General features: G+C 60.0%; 1 protein-coding gene across 1 annotated transcript in view; it reads right to left on the bottom strand.

Moving 5' to 3' along the window:
• Positions 1-21,361, bottom strand: part of LOC135317007 (germ cell-less protein-like 1) — a 128,775-nt gene that overhangs the window by 83,550 nt on the left and 23,864 nt on the right. The window contains exons 4-6 of the mRNA XM_064472519.1: positions 18,455-18,544; positions 9,878-9,967; positions 1,306-1,395 (exon numbers count right to left, since the gene is read on the bottom strand). Of these exons, the coding sequence (XP_064328589.1) occupies positions 1,306-1,395; positions 9,878-9,967; positions 18,455-18,544 (270 nt within the window). The remainder of the gene's footprint in view (positions 1-1,305; positions 1,396-9,877; positions 9,968-18,454; positions 18,545-21,361) is intronic.

Here is a 21,361-nt window from a genome sequence, read left to right as displayed (position 1 = left end):
TGGTCTGTCGAGGCTCACCCTCTGCTCCCACAGAACCCACTTGCTTCCTGCTGGACCCCCACAGGCTGAGGAAGGAAGGGGCATACGATGGTGCCGGTGAGGAAGCAGCCATTTCGCCAGGTTTCGGATCAGAGCATCTGGAGAATAAAAACAAAGAGAGGCATCTCTCTTTAGGGCTCTTCTTGCAGCCTCCTCTCGGCTTCAGTCCTTTTGTGGGAGCGGTTTCTACGACAGAGGGAAGATGCGACCAGGGCCGCAAATGGCATTCTGGCAAGTTCAGCTGGGGTCTTCCCCAATCCCCCTGTCGGAGCAAGGCCTCGTCTTTATAACCCCTATGGCCTCCATTTCATAGAATCGTAGAATCATCAGGCAGTTTGGACTGGAAGGGACCTGACAGATCATCTCGTTCCACCTCCCCTGCCCTGGGCACAGACACCTTCCACCAGACCACGTTGCTCAAAGCCCCGTCCAGCCTGGCCTCCAACACCTCCCGGGAGAGGGCACCTACAGCTTCCCTGGGCAACCTGTGCCAGGGCCTCGCCACCCTCACCCTCAAGGATTTCTTCCTAACAGAGAGCTAACCAAAACCTACCCTCCCTCGCTTTCAAACCGGTCCCCCTCTTCCTACCACCACACTCCCTGATAAAGAGTCCCTCCCCACCTCGCCTGTAGGCCCCCTTTAAGTACTCTTCCCTACGTCAGCCAGCTTCACAGAGCAGGCAAGCAGCACTTTGCACCAGGGCAGCAGCCTAAAGCCCGCTAGGGAAAGATAACCACTGACGTGGGGTAGCTCAGCTCTGACAGCGCTGAATGGGGCGGCCTGTACTCGCTCTCCTGTCAGAGAAACGCTCGGGGGGATGAGAAGAAAATCAGCACAAACCAGGAGAGGAAACCGATTCTAAACAGGTTTTAGTACCGCTTGTTATTTATTACCTGATGTAAAACAGCAGATACGCTTGCTGCCTGAGCACGGTGTCGATGCCACAACGATCCACAGACTCATCGTCCATCTTATACCACGCTCCGCTGCTGGCCTGCAAAGAAAGGCGTCGATGTCTGGAGATGAACGGCACGGTGCCTCCACCAACCCAGGCAGAGAACTGCAGAACCAAGAGAAAGCCAAAACCAACCCAGCCCAGCCCCTAAGGAGACCTTCTCGCCAAGACCCTCGGCTGCCAGTAACACTGCCGTGAAAGCGTGTCTTCGGCAGGGTAGATTTTGCCCTGCCTTGCTAGGCAGGACGTCCCTCTTTACCTTTGTGTAGCAGAAATAGTGTCCGTGATAACAGCTGGGACCGCGGTGCACCACGACAGCATATAAGGAGTAGAGGAGGGGCTCCCCAGCTGCGTGAGACATGTACGGGCGAAGATCCAAGTACTCGGGGTACTCCACAACCTACGGAGAGAGCAAGAGGGCTCAGAAGCCATCCTGAAATACTGCGTGAACTAGCCTTCCAAGACTAAGGGCTAGAGGTGTAGAAAGACATCTCTGGGGCTGACGGCAACTCGGCGCTCCCTAAAGCTACGTGGCGTGGTTTGGGTGGCAGGAAACTGTTCTCGGCCAAAGCAGCTCTGCCGGAGCAGGGCACGCGCTTCTCCTCCCGCGGGAACTCTCCTCTCCTGGCAAGGGAACGCAAAGACCTCAACGCCAACAGCCGGCGAAAGGCCCCGCTGCTTTGGGAAACCCCCTGCGCCAGGAAGAGGAGGTTGCGCTCCAGCTGCGTACACACCTTGCTGATCTTCCCGCCGGTGAAATCGTCAAACCTTTTCAGGCACACCGTGAGAACCATGGGCGCGCGATGGATTGTAAACCTCTTGGAGGCGGCGACCATCCTCTCACACCTTGGAAGCAAGCACAGAGGCGAGGGCTGAAACGCACCCTGCGACGCAGCCTTTCTTCCCCCCGGAAGGCCAGACAACCCTTCCCGTCTCACACATCCTTGCGCTATTTTAAAACTATTCAGCACTGTAAGGCCACGCTAAAGCCAGCCGCGTCGTCTCCTTGTGCGTTCAGCCTACACGAAACGACGGCTTATGCTCGGCGACACGCAGCACCTTCACGCAGGATCTAGTACGATTAGGACGTTAGCGTTCATCTTACTGGCTACACCGATAGCAGTTTTCGCCCTCCAGCCGCTCAGGTCGGACAAAGCCCTCCAGAGCACCGGTGACAGAAGAGGCTGCCTGGAGGAGTGAGAAAGGAGAGCACTGAGCTGCGGGAAACACCCTCACCCAAACACCTCCTAGGAGTTTACGCAAAAACCTAGCTAGACGACGCTGAGGAGACCCGCCCTCAGCCTGCAAGCAGCGTCCGGAAGGAGACGGGACGAGCCTTTGGGGCTGAACATCGCCCTCCTTCCCAAGGGATTCCCAAGGCTACCGAGAGCCACCTCTCTGTGGCGCTGCACAGTTCAGCTACCGAGGGTGTGCAGGGTCACCACCAAGGAAAACAATACCACCCGCCAGGCCAGGAGCCAGACGGCTGCTGAGGGAGGGCAAAGGGAAGAAGGCTGAGAGGACGTCCAGGGTGCAGAGAGGACAATTCCCACTCGCCCGCCTTCAAGCCAGCACCCACAGGCAGACCGCTGCCACGGCCTCCCCAGAGGGACTCGGGCCATTCCGCTTCCCGCCCACCACCAAGCTCTCTTCGGGTCACAGGAGGCGTTGTTAAGCCAACCGCGTTGATTCTGGAAAGCTACAGGGGCCTTGGGATGCCCCGAAGCACAAGCGACAAGCCCTCTTACTTTCACGTCCAAAGGAACGTCCAGGAAGGCCTCGTAGGAACTGGAAACTGCCTTGCAGCTCAAGCACGTGACTGGAAGGCAAACCGAAACGCTCAGCGATAGGGGAGGTCGACCGTGCCCGTTCATGCTCCTCCTACCTACTGCGCCAGTCAGGCGTACAGCTGTTTATCACAGGCAGCAGGCAGAAGGGCACAGCCAGTCCCAAGGGGAACAACAGGTGGGGAGCAGTACCTCTGGATCTCAGAGAGCCCCCAAAGATTTGATGGACGACGGTAGTCGATTGGGAAGAGGTGTCCAAGCTGGAAAGAAACGGTAAGGGGCAGAGAGTCACCTCCTCCAGGAGTTTTACTTGGCCTGAAAACCCTGGGCGCAGGTTCTCCTTGATGGGAGCACCTCAAGGAGTCCAAAGGGCTCGGGAGCATTGGAAAGGCAATTTGCTTGTGCTTACTCGCTGCTTCCGCTCAGGCAAGCGCTCTGCATGGCATCGACAGCAAGGCGGAGGAACTCGTGGGCGTCTTCCTGCACGCCCAGCTGGAAATGTTCTCCTATGCCTAAGAAAGAGGAAGTTAGTCCTTCTCTCCTCCGCGAACAGACGGAGACATGGCAAAGCACCTGAAACGACTTACATGTCAGAACGCTGACGACACCCCAGGGCTCGATGGCACTGCCTGAGGAACGCAAGACGCTGTTCACGTGCGCTTCCATCCTGCACATCACGCAGATGCCTTGCTGACGACCTGAAGAGGGAGGTGGGAGGGAAGCAAGCTTCTCCGCTTAGCAAAATAGCCATAGCAACGGGAAACCTCACGCAGGCCTTGGAGTCCCAGGAGCGGCCTCCACCCCTCCCAAGGCCCCCACGTCCCAACAAGCCCAGGACATTCGAGTGCGCAGAAGACACTCTTCAGAAGGACGCTTCGCTGACAGAGCCTGTCTGTGCCACAGGCAAAGAGGGTTTAACTTGCAGGAGCTGGGACCAAGACGCGGGGCTACAAAGAGGCGCCTTTCTGAAGGGGAAAGAGACACCTGGACAGGACAAGCGGCTTCTGGGCTTGAGTGTTCAAAGACGACCAACTCGGCGGGTTGAGAAAGGAGGGCGGCTTTGCTCCTAAGCTGAATTCCAGGTGCTGGGAACCCTTGGCAAGTGCCCAACGAACGAGGAGCTGTTCATCAAAGTACTCACACGACTGGCTGTGCTCCCGAGAGAGCAGGTAGTTGGCCAGAGGGGGTGTGTAGGTCAGGCACTGCAGGATGGAGTTGAGGAAGCACGTATTGCCCAGGTTGTGGAGTCCCGCTCCAGCTCCCTGTCGGCGCTGCCAGGCCAGGCAAATCTTCTCTGGGGGAAAGAGGACCCTTTGTGGAGGAGCCATTCCCTCGACAAGGACTGCAGGGAGATGACATTGGGGAAGAGGTGAGAAGGCAGCCCTGCTGCTGTCAGACCTTTCTGCCAGCAAGGACACCTTTCAGTGTCTTGTGCCTAGCGGCAGAGGAGTGACACAAGGTGCTTTCCTGTCTCTAATGGAGAACACCTGGGTAAGCCTGGCTGCTAGCAGGAAAGCGCCCCAGGATTCGCCCTAGGCTCTCAGCGCACCAGCAGGCAGGGATGGAGCCCCAGCCGCGCCCGTTGCCTTTGGCGTTGGCAAAGGACGAGCCTGCTGGCGAAGCCGCTACTCACAGGAGTCGTTCCCCGTTGCGGCCATCGCTCCTCTCGGGAACAGAGGGGAAGGCTCCGGATGGCAAAGGACGTCGGTAGGCGCTCCAGAGAGAGAGCAGCGCCGAGCCTGCCGCCTGATTGCAAAGAAATAACCGCAGATCACCAAAAGGGTTTAAAAAAGCGCCACACGAAACCCACAGAACGGTATCTGCCCTCAAATCTCTTTCGGTGGTGCTCGGAACTGCGGCAGAGCTGCAGGCTGACGCCTTTCCCAGCGCTGTCCCAGGGCCCCAGTCCACAGCACCTTCAAAGGCCCTTGGGAAAGGCTCCAATGCACGGCACCTTCTCTGAAGAGGACCTGCTGCTGGCCTGTGGCCAGCGTTAGCAACACAGCCCGCCGCCTCTCTAGCCCACGCTTTCCCACCTTGCGTGCAGGAGCGACCGGCTTTGGGCTGCTACTTGAGCAGCTCCCGCTGCCGTGCTCCTCCTCTGCCAGCCTTCCTACCGCAGCACTCAGGGTGGGCTTCTCGTCCTTCTAGGCTGAGCCCAACGCCTCACGCTGCACTGCCACCCCCCCACCCCCTACTTGCCCCTCCTAGGATACGGCAAAGAAAGAACAACGACCAAACAGCAGCGCTACCCATAGCCCACGTGTGGCCAGCCTACAAAGGTGCGATGGCTCAGCCTAGGGCTGGCAAGGTACAGACCAGCCTCTCCTTTCATCCCACGGCGACCTACTCTGCCATCTGCCCTGCAAGTCACGTCACGGTTACCTTTGAGAGAGGAGGGAAGCTGGGCAGAAGTGGGCAGGAAACGAGGAATGCTTGGAAAAAAGGAGCCGCGCGAGCAGCAAAGGCAGGAGCCGAGTTGTCCCGAAGGCCAGCTCAGCCCAACTGGCCTTCGCTGGCCCGCTCCTCAGGATCACAGGCCCTGGCCGGGTGAGCTCACAAGCGCCGGGCGGGTGCCGCATCACCGCCCCTTTGTGACACGGGGACGCACGGGGACGCGCTGCGGCCAGCAGCCGCCACAGCCCGGGCACCTCCTGTAGCCAGCAGCTGGCAGCCCCCGGGCTTCCCCACGCGCTGCTGCCCAAGCGCCGTCTGTCCGCCGGCAGAGCTCCCACCTCTTCGCCGAGCCACACAGCCAGACGGACGAAGCGCTGGCCAGGCCTGGAAGCGCTCCTGCTCGCACCTTTGCCTGCCACCTGCGCTCGCTGAGGCTTTCCTTTCTGCTCTGCCCAGCTACAGGACTGTGTCCGTGACACTGGTGTAGCAAAGCACCCGGGCTCTCGCAGCTTCTTTTCCAAGGAGTTTGATCTGCCCCCCACCAGCTACAGCCACAGCCTGACTCTGAACGAGAGCTACCAAAGAAACGCCCTCAGCAACTGCGCTGCATTGACCTTGGCTGCCTCTCTCACCCTCCAGCTCCCCAAAACATTGGTGGGCAGCGCCTTAGCACCTGGATTCACCCCTTGACCTGCTCGGAGCCCGGGGAGCATTGCTTCCAGCGCACGCTGGGGCCCTGCCACAGCAGCACTAGCAGGCTCCAGAGCCCTTTCCCTGGCACCAGCCAGCAGCCAAGCGCCGCATTCAATGCTCACGCCACAAGCTCACCGAGCAGGACAAAGGCAGCTTTGCTTCCAAGCCTCCTCTAGCACCGCTCCTCCAGCTGGCAGCCATCCCACACTCCTAGGTGCAGAGGGACCTCACTGCTGAGCTCAGGGCAGGGTCAGGGCTCCGGAGCTGGCAGCGCCCAGTGCCACCCAGGAAAGCAGGGCACCCTGGCAGCTGGAGGTTGAGCAGGGTGTGCCCGCTCCTCACTCACACGCTTCAGCCACAGCTCGTGTGCTGGGGCAGCACGGCATTCGCTACCCTTCACAAAGAGCCACGGCAGGCGGGCTGGCTTGGCTGAACGTGGCTGAAGAGCGCCTGTGCCCCGAGGGGCGCCTTTTGCCGAAGGCATCTTGGGCATAAGGTGGCCGGGCCAGAGTTCTTTCTTCTTTGACTTTCTATAGCATTCTTCCTCTGAAGGTGCCGGGGTGGGGGCGGGCGGGGCAGAAGAAAGGAAGAAACACCATTCCTTGCTGTCAGGACTAAAGGCTCCAAGGAAGCTGAGCAGAAGCAGGTGCCGGAGCTCGGCCTCGGGATGGCAGCAGGACCCCCTGGCCGAATCGCCAGCTCCTCTCGGGCTGGTGACACCTGCCAACTTGCTGAGGAGGCGCTCTGCCCCATCACCCAGAGCTAACGTTAGGTGAGGAAGGGGCGAAGCAGGACCAGAGCCACTATTGACCCCTGGGAGACACCGCTACGTCCTGGCCTTGCGCTAGGCTTGCTGCCACCGAGCGGCACCCTCTGGGCCCGGCCGTTCAGCCCCTTTCAGTCCCGCCCGCTGTCGGCTCATCCAGCCCACTTCCATTCGAGTGGCTCCAACACCGTGTTTAGAAAGAAGAGACTGCAAGATGGGCGCACGCAAGCACACAGCTTTCAAAATCCCACGCCACAAACCTCCCACGCTGGCTATTTCCGCCAATTGCCCCAAAGCCTCCAGACAAGAAAACACCCCGTAAGCTCACGCCTGCAAGGCCAACGACTGTTTTTAATTCCGGATTTGGCTTTGCTGCCCGTTGCCTCCCAGCGAGCGCTGTTTTTTGCAAGGCGATCCCAAAAGCTGAACGCAGGCTAGAGCTCTTCCTCGAGGGACCTGTGGGCAGGCGTGCCAGCCGGCAGAGCCGTCCAGCTCTCTGGAAGCTCTCTTTGAGTCCTTCCTGGCCAGAGGCAGATCTGGGAGGAGAGACAGGGTGGGCTGCCGGCACCCTTTGTGCAGCTTGGTCCCTGCTGGGGGCGGTCTCGCTGCTTCCTGGATTATTCTTCCTCCTCTTCGGCATTGTGGGAGTCAGATGCTGCGCTCCTCCCGCATCCAGGGTCACAATCTGCCCCCGCCACCGCTGCAGCGCCCCGAGTGCCTGTCCCACCTGCATCTCTCGACTGCTGAGACCCTCCTCCTCCTGCCCCTCTCCCTCTCCCTGCCCCTGCTAAGGGCTCCTAGTCCATGGTGACCACAAACAGGCTGTGGGGATCATAGCCGTGCCGTGGGGATCTGCTCCCCACTCCGCGCTCCGCTGAGTTTGCTCCCAAGCAGCCCTGGCTGCGGGAGCCCCCTTGGAGCCGGCGTTGGAGGGCCTCGGGAGCTGCATCGCCTCTTGGGGCTTGGGCACAACGCGGAGGACTTGTTCTCTCCCTCTTCCTCTTGCGTGCTGAGCGGTGGCGCCCCGTGTGCTCCACAGGGGGGCTGTGGATATCATTGCCCCGCTGACAGCATCTTCTCTGCTCTCTCTGCTTTGGCAGGCTCTGCTCCTGAGCAGCACTGGCTGCGCGAGCTGACTGGCAGCTGCTCTTGGAGGGCCCTGGAGCTGCGCCGTGCCTGGGAGCGCAGTCAACACTCGCAGGGCTAGTTCTCTTCCTCCTCCCTGCTGAGTGCTCGTAGTCCGTGGGGTCCACGACCCAGCTGCGGAGATCCCTGCCCCACTGCGGCGATCTGCTCCGGGGCCTCTCCCTGCCACCCTTCCTCTGGGAAGAAGGGCTCGCTCCACGCTCCTCCTCCTCGCTGCCCTCCTGCATGGTGTGCAGCAGACGGCCCGAGGGCGGAGAGCAGACCAGGCAGTCAGCTTTCCTTCTGGACACCAGCCTTGTCAAGCTGCAGAAGAAGCGATGCCAGCAGAAGCCCACGCAGGAGGCAATGCTGAGCCTGCCTGGCCAGATGGGGCCCAGCCAGCCTGCAGATGCCTCCCGTGCACCTGCCCAGGTGGGCTGGCTGCTGCTGGCTCTTGCGGAGGAGCCGCTGTCCCCTGGAGAGTCCTCCATGCCCGCTGCCACGTCCTGCAAGGAGAGCTGGGATAGGGTCCTGCCCTTCCCTCCTCAAGGGAGCAGAGCCGCGCGAAGCCCCAGAAGGTGCCTGAGGGGACAGCTAAGGGCCTTCCAGAGCCTCTCCTGGAGGGCTGCAGAGGCGGAAGGGCCAAAGGCGCACCAATGGGACGGATCTAGGGGGGGTGCTTTGAGAGGGAGCAGCGTCGCAACTGTCAACAGCGGTGCCGCGTGCCAGGGAAAAGAGAGCGATGCCAAGATGCCAGAAAGAAGCCCACTGCCCACGTGCTGCCCTCAGCCACCTCCCCGGGGTTACCTTGGTCTGTCGGGGCTCACCCTCTGCTCCCACAGAACCCACTTGCTTCCTGCTGGACCCCCACAGGCTGAGGAAGGAAGGGGCATACGATGGTGCCGGTGAGGAAGCAGCCATTTCGCCAGCTTTCCGATCAGAGCACCTGGAGAATAAAAACAAAGAGAGGCATCTCTCTTTAGGGCTCTTCTTGCACCCTCCTCTCGGCTTCAGTCCTTTTGTGGGAGCGGTTTCTACGACAGAGGGAAGATGCAACCAGGGCCACAAATGGCATTCTGGCAAGTTCAGCTGGGGTCTTCCCCAATCCCCCTGTCGGAGCAAGGCCTCGTCTTTATAACCCCTATGGCCTCCATTTCATAGAATCGTAGAATCATCAGGCAGTTTGGACTGGAAGGGACCTGACAGATCACCTCGTTCCACCTCCCCTGCCCTGGGCACAGACACCTTCCACCAGACCACGTTGCTCAAAGCCCCGTCCAGCCTGGCCTCCAACACGTCCCGGGAGAGGGCACCTACAGCTTCCCTGGGCAACCTGTGCCAGGGCCTCGCCACCCTCACCGTCAAGGATTTCTGCCTAACAGAGAGCTAACCAAAACCTACCCTCCCTCGCTTTCAAACCGGTCCCCCTCTTCCTACCACCACACTCCCTGATAAAGAGTCCCTCCCCACCTCGCCTGTAGGCCCCCTTTAAGTACTCTTCCCTACGTCAGCCAGCTTCACAGAGCAGGCAAGCAGCACTTTGCACCAGGGCAGCAGCCTAAAGCCCGCTAGGGAAAGATAACCACTGACGTGGGGTAGCTCAGCTCTGACAGCGCTGAATGGGGCGGCCTGTACTCGCTCTCCTGTGAGAGAAACGCTCGGGGGGATGAGAAGAAAATCAGCACAAACCAGGAGAGGAAACCGATTCTAAACAGGTTTTAGTACCGCTTGTTATTTATTACCTGATGTAAAACAGCAGATACGCTTGCTGCCTGAGCACGGTGTCGATGCCACAACGATCCACAGACTCATCGTCCATCTTATACCACGCTCCGCTGCTGGCCTGCAAAGAAAGGCGTCGATGTCTGGAGATGAACGGCACGGTGCCTCCACCAACCCAGGCAGAGAACTACAGAACCAAGAGAAAGCCAAAACCAACCCAGCCCAGCCCCTAAGGAGACCTTCTCGCCAAGACCCTCGGCTGCCAGTAACACTGCCGTGAAAGCGTGTCTTCGGCAGGGTAGATTTTGCCCTGCCTTGCTAGGCAGGACGTCCCTCTTTACCTTTGTGTAGCAGAAATAGTGTCCGTGATAACAGCTGGGACCGCGGTGCACCACGACAGCATATAAGGAGTAGAGGAGGGGCTCCCCAGCTGCGTGAGACATGTACGGGCGAAGATCCAAGTACTCGGGGTACTCCACAACCTACGGAGAGAGCAAGAGGGCTCAGAAGCCATCCTGAAATACTACGTGAACTAGCCTTCCAAGACTAAGGGCTAGAGGCGTAGAAAGACATCTCTGGGGCTGACGGCAACTCGGCGCTCCCTAAAGCTACGGGGCGTGGTTTGGGTGGCAGGAAACTGTTCTCGGCCAAAGCAGCTCTGCCGGAGCAGGGCACGCGCTTCTCCTCCCGCGGGAACTCTCCTCTCCTGGCAAGGGAACGCAAAGACCTCAACGCCAACAGCCGGCGAAAGGCCCCGCTGCTTTGGGAAACCCCCTGCGCCAGGAAGAGGAGGTTGCGCTCCAGCTGCGTACACACCTTGCTGATCTTCCCGCCGGTGAAATCGTCAAACCTTTTCAGGCACACCGTGAGAACCATGGGCGCGCGATGGATTGTAAACCTCTTGGAGGCAGCGACCATCCTCTCACACCTTGGAAGCAAGCACAGAGGTGAGGGCTGAAACGCACCCTGCGACGCAGCCTTTCTTCCCCCCGGAAGGCCAGACAACCCTTCCTGGCTCACACATCCTTGCGCTATTTTAAAACTATTCAGCACTGTAAGGCCACGCTAAAGCCAGCCGCGTCGTCTCCTTGTGCGTTCAGCCTACACGAAACGACGGCTTATGCTCGGCGACACGCAGCACCTTCACGCAGGATCTAGTACGATTAGGACGTTAGCGTTCATCTTACTGGCTACACCGATAGCAGTTTTCGCCCTCCAGCCGCTCAGGTCGGACAAAGCCCTCCAGAGCACCGGTGACAGAAGAGGCTGCCTGGAGGAGTGAGAAAGGAGAGCACTGAGCTGCGGGAAACACCCTCACCCAAACACCTCCTAGGAGTTTACGCAAAAACCTAGCTAGACGACGCTGAGGAGACCCGCCCTCAGCCTGCAAGCAGCGTCCGGAAGGAGACGGGACGAGCCTTTGGGGCTGAACATTGCCCTCCTTCCCAAGGGATTCCCAAGGCTACCGAGAGCCACCTCTCTGTGGCGCTGCACAGTTCAGCTACCGAGGGTGTGCAGGGTCACCACCAAGGAAAACAATACCACCCGCCAGGCCAGGAGCCAGACGGCTGCTGCGGGAGGGCAAAGGGAAGAAGGCTGAGAGGACGTCCAGGGTGCAGAGAGGACAATTCCCACTCGCCCGCCTTCAAGCCAGCACCCACAGGCAGACCGCTGCCACGGCCTCCCCAGAGGGACTCGGGCCATTCCGCTTCCCGCCCACCACCAAGCTCTCTTCGGGTCACAGGAGGCGTTGTTAAGCCAACCGCGTTGATTCTGGAAAGCTACAGGGGCCTTGGGATGCCCCGAAGCACAAGCCACAAGCCCTCTTACTTTCACGTCCAAAGGAACGTCCAGGAAGGCCTCGTAGGAACTGGAAACTGCCTTGCAGCTCAAGCACGTGACTGGAAGGCAAACCGAAACGCTCAGCGATAGGGGAGGTCGACCGTGCCCGTTCATGCTCCTCCTACCTACTGCGCCAGTCAGACGTACAGCTGTTTATCACAGGCAGCAGGCAGAAGGGCACAGCCAGTCCCAAGGGGAACAACAGGTGGGGAGCAGTACCTCTGGATCTCAGAGAGCCCCCAAAGATTTGATGGACGACGGTAGTCGATTGGGAAGAGGTGTCCAAGCTGGAAAGAAACGGTAAGGGGCAGAGAGTCACCTCCTCCAGGAGTTTTACTTGGCCTGAAAACCCTGGGCGTAGGTTCTCCTTGATGGGAGCACCTCAAGGAGTCCAAAGGGCTCGGGAGCATTGGAAAGGCAATTTGCTTGTGCTTACTCGCTGCTTCCGCTCAGGCAAGCGCTCTGCATGGCATCGACAGCAAGGCGGAGGAACTCGTGGGCGTCTTCCTGCACGCCCAGCTGGAAATGTTCTCCTATGCCTAAGAAAGAGGAAGTTAGTCCTTCTCTCCTCCGCGAACAGACGGAGACATGGCAAAGCACCTGAAACGACTTACATGTCAGAACGCTGACGACACCCCAGGGCTCGATGGCACTGCCTGAGGAACGCAAGACGCTGTTCACGTGCGCTTCCATCCTGCACATCACGCAGACGCCTTGCTGACGACCTGAAGAGGGAGGTGGGAGGGAAGCAAGCTTCTCCGCTTAGCAAAATAGCCATAGCAACGGGAAACCTCACGCAGACCTTGGAGTCCCAGGAGCGGCCTCCACCCCTCCCAAGGCCCCCACGTCCCAACAAGCCCAGGACATTCGAGTGCGCAGAAGACACTCTTCAGAAGGACGCTGCTTCGCTGACAGAGCCTGTCTGTGCCACAGGCAAAGAGGGTTTAACTTGCAGGAGCTGGGACCAAGACGCGGGGCTACAAAGAGGCGCCTTTCTGAAGGGGAAAGAGACACCTGGACAGGACAAGCGGCTTCTGGGCTTGAGTGGTCAAAGACGACCAACTCGGCGGGTTGAGAAAGGAGGGCGGCTTTGCTCCTAAGCTGAATTCCAGGTGCTGGGAACCCTTGGCAAGTGCCCAACGAACGAGGAGCTGTTCATCAAAGTACTCACACGACTGGCTGTGCTCCCGAGAGAGCAGGTAGTTGGCCAGAGGGGGTGTGTAGGTCAGGCACTGCAGGATGGAGTTGAGGAAGCACGTATTGCCCAGGTTGTGGAGTCCCGCTCCAGCTCCCTGTCGGCGCTGCCAGGCCAGGCAAATCTTCTCCGGGGGAAAGAGGACCCTTTGTGGAGGAGCCATTCCCTCGACAAGGACTGCAGGGAAACGACATTGGGGAAGAGGTGAGAAGGCAGCCCTGCTGCTGTCAGACCTTTCTGCCAGCAAGGACACCTTTCAGTGTCTTGTGCCTAGCGGCAGAGGAGTGACACAAGGTGCTTTCCTGTCTCTGATGGAGAACACCTGGGTAAGCCTGGCTGCTAGCAGGAAAGCGCCCCAGGATTCGCCCTAGGCTCTCAGCGCACCAGCAGGCAGGGATGGAGCCCCAGCCGCGCCCGTTGCCTTTGGCGTTGGCAAAGGACGAGCCTGCTGGCGAAGCCGCTACTCACAGGAGTCGTTCCCCGTTGCGGCCATCGCTCCTCTCGGGAACAGAGGGGAAGGCTCCGGATGGCAAACGATGTCGGGAGGCGCTCCAGAGAGAGAGCAGCGCCGAGCCTGCCGCCTGATTGCAAAGAAATAACCGCAGCTCACCAAAAGGATTTAAAAAAGCGCCACACGAAACCCACAGAACGGTATCTGCCCTCAAATCTCTTTCGGTGGTGCTCGGAACTGCGGCAGAGCTGCAGGCTGACGCCTTTCCCAGCGCTGTCCCAGGGCCCCAGTCCACAGCACCGTCAAAGGCCCTTGGGAAAGGCTCCAATGCACGGCACCTTCTCTGAAGAGGACCTGCTGCTGGCCTGTGGCCAGCGTTAGCAACACAGCCCGCCGCCTCTCTAGCCCACGCTTTCCCACCTTGCGTGCAGGAGCGACCGGCTTTGGGCTGCTACTTGAGCAGCTCCCGCTGCCGTGCTCCTCCTCTGCCAGCCTTCCTACCGCAGCACTCAGGGTGGGCTTCTCGTCCTTCTAGGCTGAGCCCAACGCCTCACGCTGCACTGCCACCCCCCCACCCCCTACTTGCCCCTCCTAGGATACGGCAAAGAAAGAACAACTGCCAAACAGCAGCGCTACCCATAGCCCACGTGTGGCCAGCCTACAAAGGTGCGATGGCTCAGCCTAGGGCTGGCAAGGTACAGACCAGCCTCTCCTTTCATCCCACAGCGACCTACTCTGCCATCTGCCCTGCAAGTCACGTCACGGTTACCTTTGAGAGAGGAGGGAAGCTGGGCAGAAGTGGGCAGGAAACGAGGAATGCTTGGAAAAAAGGAGCCGCGCGAGCAGCAAAGGCAGGAGCCGAGTTGTCCCGAAGGCCAGCTCAGCCCAACTGGCCTTCGCTGGCCCGCTCCTCAGGATCACAGGCCCTGGCCGGGTGAGCTCACAAGCGCCGGGCGGGTGCCGCATCACCGCCCCTTTGTGACACGGGGACGCACGGGGACGCGCTGCGGCCAGCAGCCGCCACAGCCCGGGCACCTCCTGTAGCCAGCAGCTGGCAGCCCCCGGGCTTCCCCACGCGCTGCTGCCCAAGCGCCGTCTGTCCGCCGGCAGAGCTCCCACCTCTTCGCCGAGCCACACAGCCAGACGGACGAAGCGCTGGCCAGGCCTGGAAGCGCTCCTGCTCGCACCTTTGCCTGCCACCTGCGCTCGCTGAGGCTTTCCTTTCTGCTCTGCCCAGCTACAGGACTGTGTCCGTGACACTGGTGTAGCAAAGCACCCGGGCTCTCGCAGCTTCTTTTCCAAGGAGTGTGATCTGCCCCCCACCAGCTACAGCCACAGCCTGACTCTGAACGAGAGCTACCAAAGAAACGCCCTCAGCAACTGCGCTGCATTGACCTTGGCTGCCTCTCTCACCCTCCAGCTCCCCAAAACATTGGTGGGCAGCGCCTTAGCACCTGGATTCACCCCTTGACCTGCTCGGAGCCCGGGGAGCATTGCTTCCAGCGCACGCTGGGGCCCTGCCACAGCAGCACTAGCAGGCTCCAGAGCCCTTTCCCTGGCACCAGCCAGCAGCCAAGCGCCGCATTCAATGCTCACGCCACAAGCTCACCGAGCAGGACAAAGGCAGCTTTGCTTCCAAGCCTCCTCTAGCGCCGCTCCTCCAGCTGGCAGCCATCCCACACTCCTAGGTGCAGAGGGACCTCACTGCTGAGCTCAGGGCAGGGTCAGGGCTCCGGAGCTGGCAGCGCCCAGTGCCACCCAGGAAAGCAGGGCACCCTGGCAGCTGGAGGTTGAGCAGGGTGTGCCCGCTCCTCACTCACACGCTTCAGCCACAGCTCGTGTGCTGGGGCAGCACGGCATTCGCTACCCTTCACAAAGAGCCACGGCAGGCGGGCTGGCTTGGCTGAACGTGGCTGAAGAGCGCCTGTGCCCCGAGGGGCGCCTTTTGCCGAAGGCATCTTGGGCATAAGATGGCCGGGCCAGAGTTCTTTCTTCTTTGACTTTCTATAGCATTCTTCCCCTGAAGGTGCCGGGGCGGGGGCGGGCGGGGCAGAAGAAAGGAAGAAACACCATTCCTTGCTGTCAGGACTAAAGGCTCCAAGGAAGCTGAGCAGAAGCAGGTGCCGGAGCTCGGCCTCGGGATGGCAGCAGGACCCCCTGGCCGAATCGCCAGCTCCTCTCGGGCTGGTGACACCTGCCAACTTGCTGAGGAGGCGCTCTGCCCCATCACCCAGAGCTAACGTTAGGTGAGGAAGGGGCGAAGCAGGACCAGAGCCACTACTGACCCCCGGGAGACACCGCTACGTCCTGGCCTTGCGCTGGGCTTGCTGCCACCGAGCGGCACCCTCTGGGCCCGGCCGTTCAGCCCCTTTCAGTCCCGCTCGCTGTCGGCTCATCCAGCCCACTTCCATTCGAGTGGCTCCAACGCCGTGTTTAGAAAGAAGAGACTGCAAGATGGGCGCACGCAAGCACACAGCTTTCAAAATCCCACGCCACAAACCTCCCACGCTGGCTATTTCCGCCAATTGCCCCAAAGCCTCCAGAGAAGAAAACACCCCGTAAGCTCACGCCTGCAAGGCCAACGACTGTTTTTAATGCCGGATTTGGCTTTGCTGCCCGTTGCCTCCCAGCGAGCGCTGTTTTTTGCAAGGCGATCCCAAAAGCTGAACGCAGGCTAGAGCTCTTCCTCGAGGGACCCCTGTGGGCAGGCGTGCCAGCCGGCAGAGCCGTCCAGCTCTCTGGAAGCTCTCTTTGAGTCCTTCCTGGCCAGAGGCAGATCTGGGAGGAGAGACAGGGTGGGCTGCCGGCGCCCTTTGTGCAGCTTGGTCCCTGCTGGGGGCGGTCTGGCTGCTTCCTGGATTATTCTTCCTCCTCTTCGGCATTGCGGCAGTCAGATGCTGCGCTCCTCCCGCATCCAGGGTCACAATCTGCCCCCGCCACCACTGCAGCGCCCCGAGTGCCTGTCCCACCTGCATCTCTGGACTGCTGAGACCCTCCTCCTCCTGCCCCTCTCCCTCTCCCTGCCCCTGCTAAGGGCTCCTAGTCCATGGTGACCACAAACAGGCTGTGGGGATCATAGCCGTGCCGTGGGGATCTTGCTCCCCACTCCGCGCTCCGCTGAGTTTGCTCCCAAGCAGCCCTGGCTGCGGGAGCCCCCTTGGAGCCGGCGTTGGAGGGCCTCGGGAGCTGCATCGCCTCTTGGGGCTCGGGCACAACGCGGAGGACTTGTTCTCTCCCTCTTCCTCTTGCGTGCTGAGCGGCGGTGCCCCGTGTGCTCCACAGGGGGGCTGTGGATATCATTGCCCTGCTGACAGCATCTTCTCTGCTCCCTCTGCTTTGGCAGGCTTTGCTCCTGAGCAGCGCTGGCTGCGGGAGCTGACTGGCAGCTGCTCTTGGAGGGCCCTGGAGCTGCGCCGTGCCTGGGAGCGCAGTCAACACTCGCAGGGCTAGTTCTCTTCCTCCTCCCTGCTGAGTGCTCGTAGTCCGTGGGGTCCACGACCCAGCTGCGGAGATCCCTGCCCCACTGCGGCGATCTGCTCCGGGGCCTCTCCCTGCCACCCTTCCTCTGGGAAGAAGGGCTCGCTCCACGCTCCTCCTCCTCGCTGCCCTCCTGCATGGTGTGCAGCAGACGGCCCGAGGGCGGAGAGCAGACCAGGCAGTCAGCTTTCCTTCTGGACACCAGCCTTGTCAAGCTGCAGAAGAAGCGATGCCAGCAGAAGCCCACGCAGGAGGCAATGCTGAGCCTGCCTGGCCAGATGGGGCCCAGCCAGCCTGCAGATGCCTCCCGTGCACCTGCCCAGGTGGGCTGGCTGGTGCTGGCTCTTGCGGAGGAGCCGCTGTCCCCTGGAGAGTCCTCCATGCCCGCTGCCACGTCCTGCAAGGAGAGCTGGGATAGGGTCCTGCCCTTCCCTCCTCAAGGGAGCAGAGCCGCGGGAAGCCCCAGAAGGTGCCTGAGGGGACAGCTAAGGGCCTTCCAGAGCCTCTCCTGGAGGGCTGCAGAGGCGGAAGGGCCAAAGGCGCACCAATGGGACAGATCTAGGGGGGTGCTTTGAGAGGGAGCAGCGTCGCAACTGTCAACAGCGGTGCCGCGTGCCAGGGAAAAGAGAGCGATGCCAAGATGCCAGAAAGAAGCCCACTGCCCACGTGCTGCCCTCAGCCACCTCCCCGGGGTTACCTTGGTCTGTCGAGGCTCACCCTCTGCTCCCACAGAACCCACTTGCTTCCTGCTGGACCCCCACAGGCTGGGGAAGGAAGGGGCATACGATGGTGCCGGTGAGGAAGCAGCCATTTCGCCAGCTTTCCGATCAGAGCACCTGGAGAATAAAAACAAAGAGAGGCATCTCTCTTTAGGGCTCTTCTTGCACCCTCCTCTCGGCTTCAGTCCTTTTGTGGGAGCGGTTTCTACGACAGAGGGAAGATGCAACCAGGGCCACAAATGGCATTCTGGCAAGTTCAGCTGGGGTCTTCCCCAATCCCCCTGTCGGAGCAAGGCCTCGTCTTTATAACCCCTATGGCCTCCATTTCATAGAATCGTAGAATCATCAGGCAGTTTGGACTGGAAGGGACCTGAAAGATCACCTCGTTCCACCTCCCCTGCCCTGGCCACAGACACCTTCCACCAGACCACGTTGCTCAAAGCCCCGTCCAGCCTGGCCTCCAACACCTCCCGGGAGAGGGCACCTACAGCTTCCCTGGGCAACCTGTGCCAGGGCCTCGCCACCCTCACCCTCAAGGATTTCTTCCTAACAGAGAGCTAACCAAAACCTACCCTCCCTCGCTTTCAAACCGGTGCCCCTCTTCCTACCACCACACTCCCTGATAAAGAGTCCCTCCCCACCTCGCCTGTAGGCCCCCTTTAAGTACTCTTCCCTACGTCAGCCAGCTTCACAGAGCAGGCAAGCAGCACTTTGCACCAGGGCAGCAGCCTAAAGCCCGCTAGGGAAAGATAACCACTGACGTGGGGTAGCTCAGCTCTGACAGCGCTGAATGGGGCGGCCTGTACTCGCTCTCCTGTGAGAGAAACGCTCGGGGGGATGAGAAGAAAATCAGCACAAACCAGGAGAGGAAACCGATTCTAAACAGGTTTTAGTACCGCTTGTTATTTATTACCTGATGTAAAACAGCAGATACGCTTGCTGCCTGAGCACGGTGTCGATGCCACAACGATCCACAGACTCATCGTCCATCTTATACCACGCTCCGCTGCTGGCCTGCAAAGAAAGGCGTCGATGTCTGGAGATGAACGGCACGGTGCCTCCACCAACCCAGGCAGAGAACTGCAGAACCAAGAGAAAGCCAAAACCAACCCAGCCCAGCCCCTAAGGAGACCTTCTCGCCAAGACCCTCGGCTGCCAGTAACACTGCCGTGAAAGCGTGTCTTCGGCAGGGTAGATTTTGCCCTGCCTTGCTAGGCAGGACGTCCCTCTTTACCTTTGTGTAGCAGAAATAGTGTCCGTGATAACAGCTGGGACCGCGGTGCACCACGACAGCATATAAGGAGTAGAGGAGGGGCTCCCCAGCTGCGTGAGACATGTACGGGCGAAGATCCAAGTACTCGGGGTACTCCACAACCTACGGAGAGAGCAAGAGGGCTCAGAAGCCATTCTGAAATACTGCGTGAACTAGCCTTCCAAGACTAAGGGCTAGAGGTGTAGAAAGACATCTCTGGGGCTGACGGCAACTCGGCGCTCCCTAAAGCTACGTGGCGTGGTTTGGGTGGCAGGAAACTGTTCTCGGCCAAAGCAGCTCTGCCGGAGCAGGGCACGCGCTTCTCCTCCCGCGGGAACTCTCCTCTCCTGGCAAGGGAACGCAAAGACCTCAACGCCAACAGCCGGCGAAAGGCCCCGCTGCTTTGGGAAACCCCCTGCGCCAGGAAGAGGAGGTTGCGCTCCAGCTGCGTACACACCTTGCTGATCTTCCCGCCGGTGAAATCGTCAAACCTTTTCAGGCACACCGTGAGAACCATGGGCGCGCGATGGATTGTAAACCTCTTGGAGGCGGCGACCATCCTCTCACACCTTGGAAGCAAGCACAGAGGCGAGGGCTGAAACGCACCCTGCGACGCAGCCTTTCTTCCCCCCGGAAGGCCAGACAACCCTTCCCGTCTCACACATCCTTGCGCTATTTTAAAACTATTCAGCACTGTAAGGCCACGCTAAAGCCAGCCGCGTCGTCTCCTTGTGCGTTAAGCCTACACGAAACGACGGCTTATGCTCGGCGACACGCAGCACCTTCACGCAGGATCTAGTACGATTAGGACGTTAGCGTTCATCTTACTGGCTACACCGATAGCAGTTTTCGCCCTCCAGCCGCTCAGGTTGGACAAAGCCCTCCAGAGCACCGGTGACAGAAGAGGCTGCCTGGAGGAGTGAGAAAGGAGAGCACTGAGCTGCGGGAAACACCCTCACCCAAACACCTCCTAGGAGTTTACGCAAAAACCTAGCTAGACGACGCTGAGGAGACCCGCCCTCAGCCTGCAAGCAGCGTCCGGAAGGAGACGGGACGAGCCTTTGGGGCTGAACATCGCCCTCCTTCCCAAGGGATTCCCAAGGCTACCGAGAGCCACCTCTCTGTGGCGCTGCACAGTTCAGCTACCGAGGGTGTGCAGGGTCACCACCAAGGAAAACAATACCACCCGCCAGGCCAGGAGCCAGACGGCTGCTGAGGGAGGGCAAAGGGAAGAAGGCTGAGAGGACGTCCAGGGTGCAGAGAGGACAATTCCCACTCGCCCGCCTTCAAGCCAGCACCCACAGGCAGACCGCTGCCACGGCCTCCCCAGAGGGACTCGGGCCATTCCGCTTCCCGCCCACCACCAAGCTCTCTTCGGGTCACAGGAGGCGTTGTTAAGCCAACCGCGTTGATTCTGGAAAGCTACAGGGGCCTTGGGATGCCCCGAAGCACAAGCGACAAGCCCTCTTACTTTCACGTCCAAAGGAACGTCCAGGAAGGCCTCGTAGGAACTGGAAACTGCCTTGCAGCTCAAGCACGTGACTGGAAGGCAAACCGAAACGCTCAGCGATAGGGGAGGTCGACCGTGCCCGTTCATGCTCCTCCTACCTACTGCGCCAGTCAGACGTACAGCTGTTTATCACAGGCAGCAGGCAGAAGGGCACAGCCAGTCCCAAGGGGAACAACAGGTGGGGAGCAGTACCTCTGGATCTCAGAGAGCCCCCAAAGATTTGATGGACGACGGTAGTCGATTGGGAAGAGATGTCCAAGCTGGAAAGAAACGGTAAGGGGCAGAGAGTCACCTCCTCCAGGAGTTTTACTTGGCCTGAAAACCCTGGGCGCAGGTTCTCCTTGATGGGAGCACCTCAAGGAGTCCAAAGGGCTCGGGAGCATTGGAAAGGCAATTTGCTTGTGCTTACTCGCTGCTTCCGCTCAGGCAAGCGCTCTGCATGGCATCGACAGCAAGGCGGAGGAACTCGTGGGCGTCTTCCTGCACGCCCAGCTGGAAATGTTCTCCTATGCCTAAGAAAGAGGAAGTTAGTCCTTCTCTCCTCCGCGAACAGACGGAGACATGGCAAAGCACCTGAAACGACTTACATGTCAGAACGCTGACGACACCCCAGGGCTCGATGGCACTGCCTGAGGAACGCAAGACGCTGTTCACGTGCGCTTCCATCCTGCACATCACGCAGATGCCTTGCTGACGACCTGAAGAGGGAGGTGGGAGGGAAGCAAGCTTCTCCGCTTAGCAAAATAGCCATAGCAATGGGAAACCTCACGCAGACCTTGGAGTCCCAGGAGCGGCCTCCACCCCTCCCAAGGCCCCCACGTCCCAACAAGCCCAGGACATTCGAGTGCGCAGAAGACACTCTTCAGAAGGACGCTGCTTCGCTGACAGAGCCTGTCTGTGCCACAGGCAAAGAGGGTTTAACTTGCAGGAGCTGGGACCAAGACGCGGGGCTACAAAGAGGCGCCTTTCTGAAGGGGAAAGAGACACCTGGACAGGACAAGCGGCTTCTGGGCTTGAGTGGTCAAAGACGACCAACTCGGCGGGTTGAGAAAGGAGGGCGGCTTTGCTCCTAAGCTGAATTCCAGGTGCTGGGAACCCTTGGCAAGTGCCCAACGAACGAGGAGCTGTTCATCAAAGTACTCACACGACTGGCTGTGCTCCCGAGAGAGCAGGTAGTTGGCCAGAGGGGGTGTGTAGGTCAGGCACTGCAGGATGGAGTTGAGGAAGCACGTATTGCCCAGGTTGTGGAGTCCCGCTCCAGCTCCCTGTCGGCGCTGCCAGGCCAGGCAAATCTTCTCCGGGGGAAAGAGGACCCTTTGTGGAGGAGCCATTCCCTCGACAAGGACTGCAGGGAAACGACATTGGGGAAGAGGTGAGAAGGCAGCCCTGCTGCTGTCAGACCTTTCTGCCAGCAAGGACACCTTTCAGTG

This window comes from Phalacrocorax carbo, chromosome 24 (assembly GCF_963921805.1).
Source record: "Phalacrocorax carbo chromosome 24, bPhaCar2.1, whole genome shotgun sequence".
In the NCBI taxonomy this organism is placed as follows: Eukaryota; Metazoa; Chordata; class Aves; order Suliformes; family Phalacrocoracidae; genus Phalacrocorax; species Phalacrocorax carbo.
The sequence above is the reverse complement of the archived record's forward strand: the minus strand, read 5'-3'. Positions and strand labels throughout refer to the sequence as shown.